This window comes from Nannobrachium achirus, assembly GCF_963921795.1.
Source record: "Nannobrachium achirus genome assembly, chromosome: 16".
NCBI classification, from domain to species: domain Eukaryota; kingdom Metazoa; phylum Chordata; class Actinopteri; order Myctophiformes; family Myctophidae; genus Nannobrachium; species Nannobrachium achirus.
The window spans coordinates 49708639-49726767 of record NC_137823.1 but is presented as its reverse complement, the minus strand read 5'-3'; the positions used below and the strand labels follow the sequence as shown (position 1 = coordinate 49726767).

Genomic DNA, 18129 nt, shown 5'->3' with positions numbered 1-18129 from the left:
TTGCATAATGTTGGTGGGATTTCCAAACTGCAAAAGTATATAGACCCATAATCAGCTGTATCAAACATGCAGTTCTACTATGCCAGACATGACGGACAAGGCCAAAGCACTAGGCTGTCGTTATCCAGGTGTGTCCCCTCCACTTAACAATATAGACAGACTATCATTGTCCCAAGTTGGGACAATGCATAGGTGTCACATAATTGCATAGCCTCTATAAAATCACAATACCAACATGCAAAATTGCAAATGCAGTGTAGATGGTTACTAGTTCGTTCTCATAAACCACACAAGCCTATTTGCCAGTTGCATCATTGTAGCCAGACCAACGTGTCGCTGTCACAAAGATTCAGGTCAATGTCCTGATCAGCCGAGCAGTTTGGCCGTTTGTTTCTCAATGAAAACGGCCTGCGATGACGCATGTTCCCTCTGTACACAAAAGAGCAGGGGGAGCGCTACTCTAGAGCAGAGCAGAGGGGGCCACATGCCAAGGAAAAGCCACTAGTGGAAAAGTACAGGACTTCGAAACTGCACAAATTCAACTCACGAACCCAACGGGAAAGACCAGCGTTGAGGAGGAAAAGGGGGCCCCATTCTAATCTTTTAAAGGGCAGTGGTGTAAAGTAACTAAGTGCATTTACTCAAGTACAATGTTGAGCTACTTTTATTGGAGTATTTCCAATTTGCAATACTTTTACTTCTACTCCACTACATCTCAGAGGCAAATATTGTACTTTTACTCCACTACAATTATTTGAAAACTTTAGTAACTAGTTACTTTGTAGATTTTGATTATTATTACAAAAAATACATGACCCAGTTCAGCCCTATATAGGCCTACACATTTCGGCCATTTGAAAATGGAGGATATACAAGCTCACAATGCGTTGTGAGGCAACAAATTGTGAGATTGTAGATCTGCTATTTTCAAAAGATGTCTATACAATTTATACATCTGAAAACTTGTGAAATGGGAAATTCTATATCTATATTTGTACTTTTGGCACTTTAAGTAGCCTACTACATTTTGATACCAATACTTTTGTACTTTGACTCAAGTAAAGTTGGAAATACGGACTTTATTTGTAACAGTGTTTTCTACATTGCAGTATTGATACTGCAGAAATGTGAGTACTTTTTCTACCACTGCCCGTTCTAATCTTTTAAAGGGAAACCTTCTGGCCAATCAAAACACCATGATTAAAAGTCTAGTTGTCTGGAGGAGGAAAAAAAGTTAAAGAAAAAAAAAAAAACGTTTCATTTTGCATAAGGGTCGCATACTTTAAGCAGCTTGCCTCCATTAGACACAGTTACATAAAATGCCAGATCGCACCTGGTTCACATTTTAACATGTGCCCAAAATGTGCAACGGTTTAACCTATATAGCGTTTAGGTTGATGTTGCATAACGTTGAAACCGCAGCACGCCAACAGCTGCGATAGGCACATACACACTTAAAATTACTATAATTATGAAAGAAAGTGTTCACACAGACGTTTGTTAAAGAAAAGAAAAAAGCCCAGTGTGTTATTTAAGCAACTATAGTATGACGCGTTATAACTTCGAGTTTGCCGTTATCCTACATGATGGGAAGTTATAGGCGACTCATAGGGAAACTAAAAACAACAGAGGAAGGCAAGCTAAACAAATAGCCTATGACAAGTGCACTACAAATGTCAATACCAAGTGCAAATACATTTATCTAGGCCAATCAATAATTTGCAGCAGTATCGAGATTCCATGGATCACTAAACCTTTACCTTGCAGTTCTGTTTTCATCTTGACGCGTATTGCCAGCCGCCCTAAGTGCTCGGATGGTTCAACAAGTTGGGAATAGAAACTTTACCAGAGATTCTGCTGGGATATATAGCAGAGCTCCTATCAGCAGGAGATAACAAACGGTGCGAAATCCAGGTCACGGGCTAACGGCGCCCACCAAGTGTCAGACCATATTTATTTTCTCCCCACCGGCGGTAGGCTACTACGCGATACTATAGACACGGAATGTAGGTTAATAGCCTAGAGAAAAATAATAATATATATATCATCATCGCATCATTCAATATTTAGCCGTAGGCTACTTACATGTCAAAGCGGTCGTTTTGTCTTTCATTGGGACGGTTTTTCGAGCCACAACAAGGAGATGGCTTTAGGGACCTCGGTGTGTCTCCGGCCAGGGCAAGAAGGAATTTGCACAAGACGCCGCATTCCATTTCTTGACGGGTTTCATACTGCGGATACATTTTGGGCGGAGACGTCCCGCCTCCTTACTTTGTCCTCCACTCTCAATCTTAACTCACACGCACTGCACGGTGTAGGCCTACTTGAGTAAAATAACAAAAGTATTGGTATCCAAATGTACTTAAAGTACCAAAAGTAGAAAGTAGCAAAAATACACGTATTGTGAGGTTGTAGATCGGCTATTTTCAAATGCCTATGTATAGAATAGGGCAAATGTTGTTGACTTTATATTATAATAATTTATATCTGAAAAGTAACTTGTAACTAAAGTTTTCAAATCATTGTAGTGGAGTAGGCCTAAAAGTACAATATTTTGCCTCTGTAGTGGAGTAGAAGTAAAAGTAGGCCTACTGCAAAAATGGAAATACTCCAGTAAAATAAAAGTACCCCAAAATTGTACTTAAGTACAGTACTTGAGTAAATGTACTTATAGTTACTTTACGCCACTGCTCACACGACTGCTCTCCAATTCCTCGAGGAGGGAGAGCCACGAGCTGAATGAAAAAACGGATTTGTGGAGATAATTAATTCCCCAGTGGCACGAAATATCAAGTCTCTTCTATTGTGTTTTGGGGATGACCGGGTCAGGTATTTCACCTACTGTACTCTAATAAGGGAAAATAATCTACATTTGGAAAGCAATCAAGTTCACGTTTAGTTCGCATCAAGCCACTACACACCACACCACAATGTTTCTCTTTATCTGCATGGCTCTTGTCTGTTTCGTCTCAAGCAGTGTCATGGGCACATTGCCTTGCCTGCAACAGAGCAAGCATAGAGAAGGGACAGATAAGCATAAAGAAGAGTAGGAGGTGCATGTCTTCTCAAACATCTTGAATGTCCTCAAAATAAACACAGTAGTCCTATGTTAGAAAAGGTGAAGTCAGAGCCTAGAGAAACATGGAAAGAGTTGTGTGGAAGGTTGAGAAAAAGGTAGTGGTGCTATAGACGCTATAGAGCTGTCAATATGGAAAGAAAAACTATACTACCTTGCTTCCCTGACCTCCATCCCTGATCACAACATGAGGTCTCAGCTGAAATAGCAGCTATCATCAACAATACAGTGACTGGAATTGTGTTAGTACATATTTCCCCCCAAGGCAAGGATGTGACTGTGATTGCCCTTCCAATATCCCCATGTTGACTATTAAGAGGGCAAATTCAATACAGACTGTGCACCTGTATGTGTGGGGACGAAATGTGCTTCACCGTGAAGGCTAAAGTGGTTCAATCATTGTTCGGCCAGGAATATGCAGAGTCAAAGAGAGAGAGAGAGAGAGAGAGAGAGAGAGAGAGAGAGTGTGTGTGTGTGTGTGTGTGTGTGTGTGTGTGTGTGTGTGTGTGTGTGTGTGTGTGTGTGTGTGTGTCTGACTCTGCAGTTTTTAAATATAGCCTCAAATTCTTTTACTACTGCTTCTGTTTTTCCCTCAACGTCGGTCAAATCTATTATTGGCTGGCACACACACACACACACACACACACACACACACACACACACACACACACACACACACACACACACACACACACACACACACACACACACACACACCTAGCTGAGAGAGAGATAAAACAGGGACCCCCACTGCATTAAACATTAAACTTTTTGTTTGTTTGTTGTACACAATATCTTTTCTGTACTTGGTCTTCTCTTTTTTCCGTCTACACCAAACTTCTTTGCCGATAAGGTTTGTTTTGTTTTGTTGTGTTTTGCTTTGTGTTTTCTGTACTGCATTCCTTGCGTAGTACTGTCTTATAACACGCAAGGAACATATTTTAAAATGGTGCTCACTTGGTATCAAACATGACATCAGCTGTGGTGTCATTCTCTGCTTACTTTCTATAACGTTAGTCTTGTGCTCACATACGGACATAGGGACATATGTAGGTAGGGGCGCTTAGCACCGCTCAAAAAGTTCTTATTACACAATAATTTGGCGCCAACCGTGTAGTAACACTGAGGGCTCCCTTTGGAAGGCTCATGCTCTAGTCTAGATTGTAACATAGCAACATGGGATTCACAGCTGAAATAGGCGACCGTTCCCATATTCCGCGGTCCTTCCGCACCAAAAATGAAGACTGTGCAATGCTTGCAGGTGGTGGGAATAAAAGTGTCATTACCTACATCAGTCTTTCCCAACCAGTGTTCCCCGGCATTTTAGTGTGCCGATTGAAAATGCTTTGCTGTGCCGCCTGAAACCACCTGAAAGCAACCCCCTCCCCCGAGAACAATATATACTTGGGCTACCGGGCTTGGCTCATCGAAAGGCCCGCGGCACACAGCCACCCTCATTTCAACACCCGAGTCCATTCAGTCAAGTGTTACCCTCGCCCATAGAAATGCTAATTTATGGCATTGTCTACATGGGGGCCGTCACCTGTACTCGCCTGGCAGCCAGGTACTGTATGAAATAATCACAGCTTTATACCTCTGTGCGTTCCGGTGCGTTCCTGCCTAATGCCAGATTTTGCTAACGGTGTCGGGCAGGGAACACAGCTGACAGCTCTGAGCTGCAAGCTCACACTGCGTCACAGCATGGGATCTTTTGGCTTTGAAATGTGTGCCCTGGCACAACAAAGGTTGGGAAACACTGACCCACATAATGCAAGTAAGCACATCATATGTTACACATCAACTGCATGTGAAGATTTAGGTAAATGTCTAGACTAGTGTATAAATGGATTTTGCATTGCTAGTGGATTTACAGCTTTCAGTGCAAGTGGGAAAGGTGTGTGTGTGTGTGTGGAACTATACTTCCTAACCGCCTGCCCACTGTACCAAGACATCAGAGACGCATACTTCCCACAGATCATAACCACACAAGGAGAGTTTGAAAAACTCCCATATTTGCTGGGTGAAGTACGACAATGTGCAAACACGGCAGCAAGATTTGTGAGCTGCTGTGATAGGAGAATGATGTCAAATGGAACACAACCACCTTAAAGACTACATGGTGTACACATCCTTGCACTGTCTGCATCGAGTAATCTACATACATGACAACTGTTCCACCCCTTTAAATTGTACATATTTTATTTTAATTGATTGATTGTATTGTACTGTGTACACTTCTGCTTTGGCAATGTAAACGTATGTTTTCTCATGCCAATAAAGCCCTTTGAATTGTGTGTGTGTGTGTGTGTGTGTGTGTGTGTGTGTGTGTGTGTGTGTGTGTGTGTGTGTGTGTGTGTGTGTGTGTGTGTGTGTGAGAGAGAGAGAAAGAGAGAGAGGGCACATCAAGTACTTCCTAAATTCCCTTATGGTGCTTACCTGCACCAGCGAAACTTGCAGCAGTATAATAAGATAAGGGCTTTCACCTCCAAAACGGCCAGCAATGCAGTCTTTCAACAAGCTCTTCAACTACAAAGAACATATTGAACCACTGACACCACAACTCAGTGCAGTGTAGCTCGCCTGGGAATAATGCGTCTAAAAAAACAACGTAGCCTGTACACTGTGTACGTCAAACTAAAGTGCCTCCGTGGATCACATTCCATCCACAACTGTGGATAACAATAAAAGACTGGCAAAGCAGGCGTTGACACCAAAGAGAGCTCCTGACCTTAAAGCAGACTTCTATAGGCCTGTATACATTTACAGTACACAAGGTCAGTTCAGAGACAACAATGCAGCACTCGTGGGTATGAAAAGCTGCTTGTCTGCGTGCCGGAACCTAAGTACACAATTTAGGTTACAAGAATCATAACACAGAGAAATAGGTTAAACGGTATGCATATACTGTACAATTCGGAGTGTTCATTTTACTTAGAGATACTTGTAGCTGTGAACTAGCCTATAGTGAGAACTCTCAGAGTTGCAAATTGATAAATTAACACTGTGGAGCCTATTTCAAATATGCATCACCATAGATAGAATAGGGATGATGATGATGAAAATAAAGATGGTTACGTTGTGTTACCTGACAGTGTAGTAAGCGCAGCACTCGTGTTGGTTTCTGTATTCATAGCCCCCAATGAGTGAATGAAAGTGAGAGTGGCGTAGAGAAGAGTTTGAGACTGAGATCAAGAAAGACAGCGACTATAAGACAGAGAGAGAGAGAGAGAGAGCGGCAGAGAGAGAGAGAGAGAGAGAGAGAGAGAGAGAGAGAGAGAGAGAGAGAGAGAGAGAGAGAGAGAGAGAGAAAGAGGTCCCTAGAGAGTACTGAGTGTTCTCTCCTACAGTATCTGGCCTTCTTCCCCCTGTGGTCTGACGCTGTAGATGGGCTCCTCAATGAGAGGAAGCATCACAATACTGTACGTAGGTGTGTGTGTACGTGCGTGTGTGAGCGTGTGTGTGCGTGCAAGACTCACACTTTATGTAACCAGATATCGGCACTGCCATCGGTGCCAAGGTCAACACCGACTGACAAACACACACGCACAAACACAAGCACACTTGGGGCCCTTTTGGTTAAATCAGAAGGAGGTTGCCTCTCAGAGGAACATCGGTCAACAGTGGATGCTGCCTTGATGCAAACACACACACACGCACGCACGCACGCACGCACGCACGCACGCACGCACGCACGCACGCACGCACGCACGCACGCACACACACACACACACACACACACACACACACACACACACACACACACACACACACACGCGCGCACACACACACACGTGCACACAACCCACAACCCAACCCAACTCCTGCACATACACAAAGACCAAGATATTCCCATATCCCCGCTGTCTCCTGGCAGAAGATCACGCAATCGTCATTTGGTTGTCCGTTTCTCCCTCGTCTCCATCTGGGCTGTGTCCGTCCGTTGGTGATGAGCCCGGTCCAGGCTGTCTGCCACTGAATGTGAATGAGCCTCGGTGGTAAGGAACCAAATGACACTGTTACATAAAGCCCCCTGCCATTCAGGAAGCAGAGAGCAGCTTTGTCCACTCGCTGGGCTACAGTAGGTAGACTGGGATGGATGTACACTTTAACTCTGTGTGCAAATGGCTGGTTAGATTTGTAGTTTGAACAGACTTTACAAATAGATAAATTAAGACAGATGATTTGACTGTTGTGACTGTCTAATCTGATTAAGTCTCAATAAAAGGGCCTGTATAGTTCACAGCTGAGTCTTGTTTAGTTGATAATTTGTTTGGCATCTGGTCGTTGTGTGTGAGCTGACTGAGTGATGTGATGAGTTTGACAGCCAAAAGGAACTCATAATGGGTGGATGCAACGTCCAGTGAACCTGGTCAGAGACAGTAAAAAAGCAATACACCTTAACCCATTTAGGCCTAGAATTATTGAATGCTTTAACCAGTGAAAAATAGCAGATATACAAGCCCACAGTGTGGCACAGAGTGCCGTGCAGCGAGCTTGTAGATCTGCTATTTTTGAAAAAGTCGTGAAAATGTGTGCAAATATTTTAATATATGTATTTTCAAAGCGAACGTTTGTAACTCAAATTTAGCTTCTGGGGGGTCCCTGGAGCTAAATATTTTGAGATGGGGGGTCCGTGGCCAAATAAATATAATTTTGGGGGTCCTTTACATGAAAAGGTTTGAGAACCACTGACACAGTAGTCTCTCAAGAACAGACTAACTGAGCTCCAGTTAAGTGAAAAGGACCTTTTCTTTGACGATGGCTGGCCAGATTGCTGACATAGAAACATAGGTTTTTCAAAAAACCTTAGAAGGATTCAAAAGACACATATAGAATCGGGTCAAAATTCGAATGTTCACGATTTTTCAAAAATAGCAGATCTACAGGCTCGCAGCGCGGTACTCAGTGCCGCGCTGTGAGCTTGTGTATCTGATATTTTTCAATAGTTAAAGCATAAAATAATAATACACAATACTGTGTACCTGTTCTGAATGGAGATGCCAAGCTAAATTCTGTCTATGCTCACCACTGAATGATGAACCAAAATGACTAGACAATGATTACTCCTTGACCTTTCAGAGGAAGAGATTGTTTTCCCGCCACCACCCCCTCGTCGTCATCTGAGATTGTGCCCATCGCCACTACGTCAACAGCAAACTTTACAATGGCATTTTGAGCTGTTCCTGGCCACACAAGTAGAGGGTGTCCACTGTGTTGGGAGTATACAGCAAAGGACACACACTCGTGGGGGGCTCCAGTATTTACTGTAAGGTGAGGGCGGTAGAGGTGTGACTGCCCACCCTGACCACTTGCAGTTAATCGAATCTTATACTGCATGGTTCATTGGTATGCCAGCTTGTTCGCCAGCTTGGTGGAGGTTATTGTGTTAAAGGCAGAGCTATAATACAGTCATCAATAAATAATGGCCTGACATAGTTCCCCTCTTTGTTGCTGTCAAGGTGGGAGAGGGTAGCATCAGTGTTTGGAATTGGATGGTAAGCAAACTGCAGTGCAAGGTGCGGAGAGAGAGGAGCAGACGTGATCCTTTACTAGCCTCTCAAAGTACATCATGGCCACTGAGGTCAGCGCTACTGGGCGGTAGTTGTTCTGGCCGGCTGGGGAGGCGTTCTTGGGTACAGTCAGGGACAATGATGGACCTCTTAAATCACGTGGAGACTGCTGGCGCCAGGAGATCAGCGCAGGTCTTGATGACCCGCCCCAGAGATGCTGTCTGTGCCGGCTGCTTTCCTGGTGTTCACCATTTTCAGCACTCTCCTCACGTCCTGTTCCGAGAAGACGATCATGTTCTCTTCTGCAAGGGCGAAGCACTCCCTGCTAGGGTTAAGGTTAGCCATATGTCTTGGGTTATACTGTAAGGGTTAGAAGAGTTATAGTTAAGATTAGGGTAATCCCTCTTCCTCCCTCTCCTGTCTTTATAGCATTTGGATAATAACCAGTAAGACGCCCTAAGGGCGAGAAGCGACCTCGCCTTGGTCATACAGTATATGGAGCGTGACAGTCAACAATGTGATGTCACAACAGGTAGACATGGAGGCGTTACGGACTGACTCACTGACAGACAGGATCTGCTGGGTTTCATAGTAAACTACGACATACGGTCGCAATAATAATACTTAGTCTATTATTACAGTATATTGTACTGTGTTACCGCTGTAGAGTCCTTGCAGAACATGTCCCACCACCGACATGTCGTTGCTTGTACCTGTATAAGTGAGTGACAAATAAACGTAAATGTTGGTAAATAGATTTGGTAAAGATAGATGATATAAACTTGTCAATCAAGACGGAGTGTAAAATAATGCAGACATTGAAATATTCCCCCTGCAGGCACTAGTTGATTAGAAATTCTAATGTGACTTATTAAGGGTTGTTCACCCAGCAGATGCTTGCCATTACATAACAGCACTCTGCACTGAAGCAGCTGACCTGAGGAGAGAATTGCGATGGATACACAGCTCCTCTCTCCGTTCTTATATTTAATGAATAACTATCTCTCTTTCACTCTCTCATTCTCCTTCGGTCTATCTCCCTCGCCTTCTCCTCTTACAAAACAAACCGTCACATACGTGCTCTCACACAGCAATTAGAGTGATGTTTCTTGCACAGACTCCTGCATTGACACTCTTCAACTTTTAACTGCCTCCGCGGCTGTGTGAACGATTGGTGAACTCCACAAAGAAGTCTGAATTTCTTGTCCTTAGGATTGAGTTCAAAATGTTTCTGCAAGTACTACACCACAGGCCAAGAGACCATAATAATACAGTACAATGAAACACACAGTAAAATCCTCAGTGTTAATTTATTAATTTATTAACATATAGGATTTTACTGTACAGGGATTTCTTTTAGTTTTTTCTTCTTCACTGACCTGGGTTGGTACTGTGCAAACTCCTAATCATAGAATGCAGTTCTTATGAATGTTTAAAATAGAAATAAGCCAAGTGGGGTCCTGGCGATGCAAGTAATGACTTCAAGTGATAGTTTAATCTCTATAAAAAGGACATTTTTTATGCAGTTTTCTGTTTCTTTTCTTTCAGTGTTTTGCTCTCTCCACATTATCCGCAGAACATTTCATCCCAACATTTCATCCCACTGTGATGGTTTTCTGGCTGTAGTAAAGGCTTCCGATTTCTCTCCCACACACACAGCATCCAAGATACTCGTGAGAAGAGATCATATGCTGGCACGCAAGGCGCTTCCCGGCTGAGGGAATGAAAGTCCAGAAGTGGGGATAGATAGGCTCTGTGTCCAGACACAAGTGACACACACACACGCGCGCGCGCACACACACACACACGCACACGCACACAGACACACAGATAGCGTCCTTTGGATCCTGCTGTTGAGTTGTGTTTACTGGCACAAGTCAGAGTTGTGATGGAAAGCATGATCAGTTACGGTCATGTTGGGTAGATAAGATTAGGTGGTTCAGATACACACACACATGCACTCACACACACAGGCGCGTGCGCACACACACACGTTGATTCTTCAACATGCTGTTCTATAGCATTGAAGCTCATGTACACACACGAGCACACACACACACACACACACACGCACACGCACACACAATCCTGCTGTAGAAGTGGCATGATGAGTGGCAAACACGTTTTGGAACCCTAAACGGTGACTGTGTCGTGTTTATGATGAATCGTAGCCAGGTTTGTGTCTGTGTAACCACTGTTTTGCTTCCTGGGCTGCGTTCCACGAAACAACAAACAGTAATCTCATAGCGGGAACAACAGTTATTATACATCAGGAGGCAAGAAATGGATTAAGGGCGAAAGGTAGTGAGAGGTGAGCTGTACATATTATTTTAAGTATGCGTGTTTGCACAGAATTACCATGCTTCCGGAGCCCATGCAGCATTGTGATTAAGGTGAGACAAGAGAGAGGGGGAGAGAGAGAGAGAGAGAGAGAGAGAGAGAGAGAGAGGGAGAGGGAGAGAGAGAATAGGTACGGAGTAAGAGGGATAGAGAGAAGATAAAGGAAGAATTATGATTTGGGAAGTTGGAGAGGATGGTAAACTAAGAGAGGCTTTTACTGTTTAGAGATGCTTAAAGGGATTCCAGGGGGTCCCCAGCTAAATAATAATACAGCGTCAAAATCAATTTAACCACTTGAACCTCAAATACAAGCTCACTCTTGTAGATCTGCTATTTAAAAAATAATATTTTAAATAATTTGAAACACTAATCTTGTATTGGGATGATGTGTGGTCAGTAATAAAGGAGATATTGAAATACGAAATACCAAAGACAAGCGTGGTGCTGTATCTAGGAAACTTGACACAGGAGAACACACATGGAGATGACATGTATTTGGTCAGCAAAAAAGCGATAACAAGATTGTGGTATAAAAGTGACCATCAAACTTGTGAGCAGTGGCTGTGAATTGTGGAGGAAACATATGTGATGGAGAGATTTACACACAAACTCAGGATACAAGAAGAACTGTGCATTGAGAAATGGACTGAATATAAAACCCAACAAAATGACACCACGAATACTTGACATGGACTAAAAAATTGACTAAAATGATGTAATGATGTTGACCCTGTAATTGTATTGAACATGTAATAAACTGCAAATAATAATCAAGTTTAAAAAAAAAAGAAACTCAAATCTTGTAGGAGTGGGGGTCCTTGCCACAAAATATTTTCAGATGGGGGTGGGAGGGGGAGCGTGGCTATACTAGTGTGAGTCTTTGACATGAAAAGGTTTGCGAAGCCTTGATGAAGAGGATGGAGAACAATGCAAAGCAACGTGAGCTGCGCTGTTGTTGACTTACTGTTGTCAGTGTTGCAGCAGTAGCTGTCTGGATCTGGGTCAATGTGGTAGTACAGGTCCATCGCCTAGGAGACCAGACAAATACCAACACTGCTTATTAGAATGCCCAGCATTAAGGTCATGTCGATACAATGACATTTTAAAAAGGTACACCGCTAAAAAGTGTACATATCCATCCATATGGGTCAGTTAGGTTATTATTTTGTACACCCTCAGAGTAAAACCTTCCTGGGTATATATAGGCTTGGCTTTAAATAGCTGATTTTCCAATTTCAAAATCACCCCGCCAGTGTAACTTAATTGGTTTAGTTTGATTTACTTTAAAGCTACTAAAACACACAATAGTATACAAGTATGCTAAATGTACAGTATAAACAAAATGATAAAATAACACAATATCCAAGCATGCAATGACGTAGCACTGCCTTCCTCTTCATATTCCTGATCTGACCATGGATTCAGTGTTCCATTGCCATCCCATAAATGTCAAAAAGACACAAGAGTTATGAGGTCATTTCCACAGTTATATGGTCTCTCTCTCTCTGTGTGTGTGTGTGTGTGTGTGTGTGTGTGTGTGTGTGTGTGTGTGTGTGTGTGTGTGTGTGTGTGTGTGTGTGTGTGTGTGTGTGTGTGTGCGCGTGCGGCGTGCGCGCGTGTGTGACCAAAGCTCAAGGAAGAGTCAGGGGAATTGGATGTTTATAGCTCCCTCATGACACACTGACCTTTGTGAAGTACACACACACACACACACACACACACACACACATGCACACGCGCGCACACACACACACACACACACACACACACACACACACACACACACACACACACACACACACATACAATTGCTCATGGCTAGTAGCTCTGGGGATCGTTTTCCTCCAAAGGTAAAGCATTTCTATACAGCTCCTTCACATCAGTGTTCACCAATTCCACAGAACCTTATACTCCCTATTGTCCCTAATATGGTGTTTCCTATTGCAGTGGTCCTCAAACGTTTTCATGTCAAGGACCCACAAATTACTTCATACAAAATGCTGTTGCTAAAATGTTTTGAAAATATTCAGAATTTCCAAAGATTTCTTTGAAAATAGCAGATCTACCTGTACAAGCTTATACAACGTGTCGTGATGCAACACAATGTATGCTTGTAAATCGGTTATTTGCAAATAGCCAATGCATATAGCGGTTAAAGTGGTTAACCTGATCTTGGTGCTATATGTATATTAACTAATTTCGCTGGAGACACCCTGTAACCCCCGCAAGGACCCCTTGGGGTTCCCGCACACCACTTTGAGAACCACTGTGTCCTACAGAATACAGAGATGCTGATTGGTCATGAGTAGGGCTGTCACAATTATTACATAATCGTCTAATTGCAATTATTTGACATAATTGCAATTATTTTGTGATAATCATTATAATTGTTTACATGTTGAAAAATGTTTATATATGTTCAAACATTTAAAAATGTGTGGAAATAGCAGATCTACAAGCTCACAACGTTCTGAGCTTATAGATCGGCTATTTTCACTATCAATGTTCTTTTTAAAGTGTTAAGTTGTCAAATATGTCCTTAATTTCTTTGTATATTTAGGTTACTAGAAGCTGGGCCGCCCTTCGGGCGGCCCAGCGTCTAGTCGGCGACCTGGCCAACTCGGAACAATGTAAATAGGGAATGAATGCCACGCCCTTTAATGCAAACCCCATTATACCTGTTTTCATAGGACCCGTTTTGACCATCTGTCTGCCTGTGTCCATTTATGCCCATATATGGAGATATCTGCATTTTATGTCCATATATGGAGATCACTGCAGTTATAGTTCTGGGTCCATTTTATGCCCATATATGGAGATATCTGTCTATCTGCGTCCATTTTATGCCCATATATCTGTCTGTGCCTCCAACTGTGTTGCAGACACAGTGCCGGTTCCCCCTTTAATGCAAACCTCATCTGTCTGTGCCTCCAACTGTGTTGCAGACACAGTGCCGGTTCCCCCTTTAATGCAAACCTCATTATACCTGTTGTCATAGGACCCGTTTTGAACATCTGTTTGCCTGTGTCCATTTATGCCCATATATGGAGATATCTGTATCTGTCTGTCTGCGTCCATTTTATGCCCATATATGGAGATCTTTGACCATCTGTTTGCCTCTGTCCATTTATGTCTGTCTGCAATCCATTTTATGCCCATATATGGGGGCATTCATTTTATGCCCATATATGGAGAACGTGCGTGCCCGTGGGACGAACGGTTCTCGAGATACGCGGATTACATACATACATACACACTCACAGAGATTTTTTGTTGACTCATGTGGCGTACGTGATGTCAGAGCCTTTTATGAAGTGATGTCACAATGAGTCAGAGCTTTCGCCGATTTCCTCCGGAACAGCCTGATGTCAACAATCAACCCCGCATAAGGAGATTCCGAACGTTTCGCGCCGGTTCGGGAAAACCGCGCGTCGGGTCGGGTCGAGACCCGGCACTGCACTCCGTGCCGCGGCGGGGAACGCGCGTGCCGAATCTGAAGCCGGTGGGACGAACGGTTCTCGAGATACGCGGATTACATACACGCAGACAGACAGACAGACAGACACGCAGAGACTTCTCGCATTTATAGATAGATTACGTGTCATATCTGCCATGTGCAACTTCAAAGCCAACAAGCCAAACAGAAATGCAATTGTCAACGAAAAAGACGACAATTAAATCGTTAATTGCAATTATATGAGTGACAATTAATCGTCATGTAAAATGTCATAATCATGACAGCCCTAGTCATGAGGATGCTCACCAATATATATATAATATATGTTAACATCAGCAGACTAATCTGAGAAAGTAGGGAGAAGTGTGTGTGCGACTGTGGGTCTGTGCGTCCGTGCGCGTGTGCGTGAGTTGAGTTAGCCAAGAAGATAAGCAAGGAAAGTAAACAACTCCAAACTTGAGTTGACACTCACTCCTCTGTGTTTTATTCAGAGGTTTATGCGAAGAGGGGACTGAACTAGATGTCAACTATAGATAGAACTGACTGTGAGGTAGCTGATGGGAACATAAGGCATTGCATCACCAGTGGTGCAAAAAGTACTCACATTTTATACTCAAATAAAAGTATCAATGCTCTCGGTCACAACAAAGTACCTATGAGAGTGGATTGCCCATTCCACTAATGTATTTCAATGGGAATGGAGCGGTTTCATGCCAGTAGAGGATTTCTGCGTGCCGCGCAGACCTTGCGTTTATGCTGGAGCAGATACATTCTCCACGTAGATGCCGGTTTTAGCCCTCTGTCCAAGTCTGATGCTGATACAGGGAGGGTCCTGGAAGTGAGTGACAGGTGCGTCACAGGCTTTGGGACAGAATGCGCTCTCTGCGTTTTTAGTCAGCCACGCACAAAAACATAATTATAAGCTGGCAACCATACTTTGGTGTGACCGTGCCCTTACAAGTAAAAGTACAGAATTCAAAATGTAGTGGAGTATATAAAGTACAATATTTAGATCCGAGAAGTAGAGTAGAATTAAGAGTATTGGAAATTGGAAATACAAAAGTAACTAATACCTCAAAATTGTACTTACGTAGTACTGTACTTAAGTAAATTTACTTAGTTACTTTACACCACTGGATATAACTGACTATGAGGTAGCTGATGGGAACATAAGGCATTGCACCACACACAGAAATGTCAGGTGTCATTGTCAGGTGGAAAACTTGAACATTGAAAACCATTACCTTTCAGGAAGCCGGAAAACCAGTGTTCCATTGGATCCAATCCAAGTGTTATTATTTAGTACCAAGCTCTTGTTAATCATTTTCATTGGTTAAATATTTATAAAACCCAAAGAAAGACTACACTACTTCACACTTTCAACCTGGCATCCCTATTTTGGGCATATCATTACTAGGAGCACAAAAAGACTTCGAAATCTACAAGCTGACAAACTCGTGAGCTTGTAATACTTTTGCGTAACATAGTCATATGACAAAGTATAAAATATAGAGTATTCCTTTTCGGGAGATACAGTACAAGGTTTCTTTCTGACAGCGACAACAGCGATTCAGCATTATAATGTTGATGTCAATTAGCCCGCAATATACAGTATATCATTGCTGTCAGGCAGAAACCTCTTATCTCCATAATGTCCATATTTTACATTTTTTATTTTCTTCATAAATTAATGCCCTACTTGATCATGATCATACTACAGTGTCACACTGTAAAAATCAGCAAATACACAAGCTCGAAACGTGCCGCTATAAAGTGACGCGTTTTGTAGATCTGCTACTTTTGCTACTTTTGAATTTGAATCCTGAAAAGTAACAGTTCTGGACATGTGAGGTTTCCACCCGACAGAGACTAAAATGCACCATTATGTCATGAGCAGAACAACATTTAACATTTAACATTTAAAATATCTCTAAATTAGCATTTCTTAAAAAACTCTGCCTGTAGTCAAAGAATATTTTGGCCGTAATGATGAGACTGTTTCGAGGTATCAAGGTGCCTATGTGTCTTTATTGTTACTTCTTGTATACAAGTTAAGTACAAGTACATAACAGTAAAAGCCTTCCTCTGGGTCCTTGGATGAGAGGGATTTTTTTTACCCACTTTGAAATCCAGGGAAGAAACGCGTAACAGCAGAGTGGAACTGCTGTTCCCATCGCTGTAATGTGTTCATCATTAAGGGGATTCCAGACGGTACGCGGTCACCGCCTGCTAGTAATTCATTTTCAATGAGAGGCGGGCGGCTATTTCGTCCGCGCAGCGAAGTTTAGAGGCGGCGAGGCGAGCGGGCGCAGTCCCGTGAAAATCCCCGCGAGCGTGCTCGTTTGTGCATGCGTACGCGGGCGGTGAGAGATGGATTGTGTTCATCTTTGTGAAATACCGCGCAGCGTTTACTCAAAGAGCGAGTGTGTTAGTGTATCACCGCGGCGCGGTCCTCGCAGATCCAAGCGGGAGCCCCGGCGGAAACCGCTGTCCGTCTGTAGAGCGCCCTAGACAACAAGGAAGGTAGTATTAAGGGGATTCCAGACGGTACGCGGTCACCGCCTGCTAGTAATTCATTTTCAATGAGAGGCGGGCGGCTATTTCGTCCGCGCAGCGAAGTTTAGAGGCGGCGAGGCGAGCGGGCGCAGTCCCGTGAAAATCCCCGCGAGCGTGCTCGTTTGTGCATGCGTACGCGGGCGGTGAGAGATGGATTGTGTTCATCTTTGTGAAATACCCCGCAGCGTTTACTCAAAGAGCGAGTGTGTTTGTGTATCACCGCGGCGCGGTCCTCGCAGATCCAAGCGGGAGCCCCGGCGGCAACCGCTGTCCGCAGGCGCTCTACAGACGGACAGCGGTTAGGCAGGCACGCTAATGGCGAGGCATTGAGGAAAGTTCAAAAACACAAGCTCATGCACAGTGAGGCTGCAGATCAGCAATTTTCACTAGTTTTTCTTTTGTATAGCGCTGAAGCGGTTTGTTAATCATTTCGTTGATATATAAAAACAATAGCAAATACATTAAAAAAACAGCTTCTCGATTAATCGAAAAAGTGATCAATGGAATCACAGCTAAGAAAATAATCGATAGTTGCAGCCCTGTGTGTGCGTGCGTGCGTGCGTGTGTGTGTGTGTGTGTGTGTGTGTGTGTGTGTGTGTGAGAGAGAGAGAGAGAGCGAGACAGCAAGCCAGCGAGTGAGAGGGACAGCTATAAGGCTTGGTGTGTGTGTTAAGGGGGAGGGGAGCTTCATTGTAGAGGAATGTGACCTTTGACTCATCATATTTTATAGTTGTTAATACTCTCCATATGTGGCAGACTGTGTCCCCTCAGGGTCCCGACATATGGAGTGTGTGAACACACACTAACTTACATACACACGAGCAACAGGCATGTTGTTGTTTTCTGAAATACATCACAGTAATGCTGCTGATATCATTCTAACTGTAATGATGTAACTGTAGGATATTTGTCACAGTCACTGTGGTGGAGAAACCATTCTCAGTGAGGGCGATGATTCCTCGCGCTTTGCCTCCTGGGTGCTTTTTATTAATAATTCAGGGCTTATCCAACTACGTCATCCAATGGGAAAACCCTTGAAAAAGGCGGGCGCAAACCTCTAGTATATCCAAATCTGGAGATTATGACAGCACACTAACTGACATCACAGTATTGACATCATAGTCTGGGCTCCAATATAAATGGTCTCATGTTCAAAAATACTGTTTTACGGAGCAAGGCGGTAAAGGTAT

The 18129-nt window shown here is 43.3% G+C and overlaps 1 protein-coding gene across 1 annotated transcript in view; it reads right to left on the bottom strand.

Annotated features, from left to right (window-relative positions):
* sgk1 (serum/glucocorticoid regulated kinase 1) overlaps positions 1–18129 on the bottom strand; it is a gene marked incomplete at its 5' end in the record, with an annotated part of 56064 nt that overhangs the window by 6328 nt on the left and 31607 nt on the right. Inside the window, one exon of the mRNA XM_080744538.1 lies at positions 11891–11954. Coding sequence (XP_080600664.1) covers positions 11891–11954 — 64 coding nt within the window. The remainder of the gene's footprint in view (positions 1–11890; positions 11955–18129) is intronic.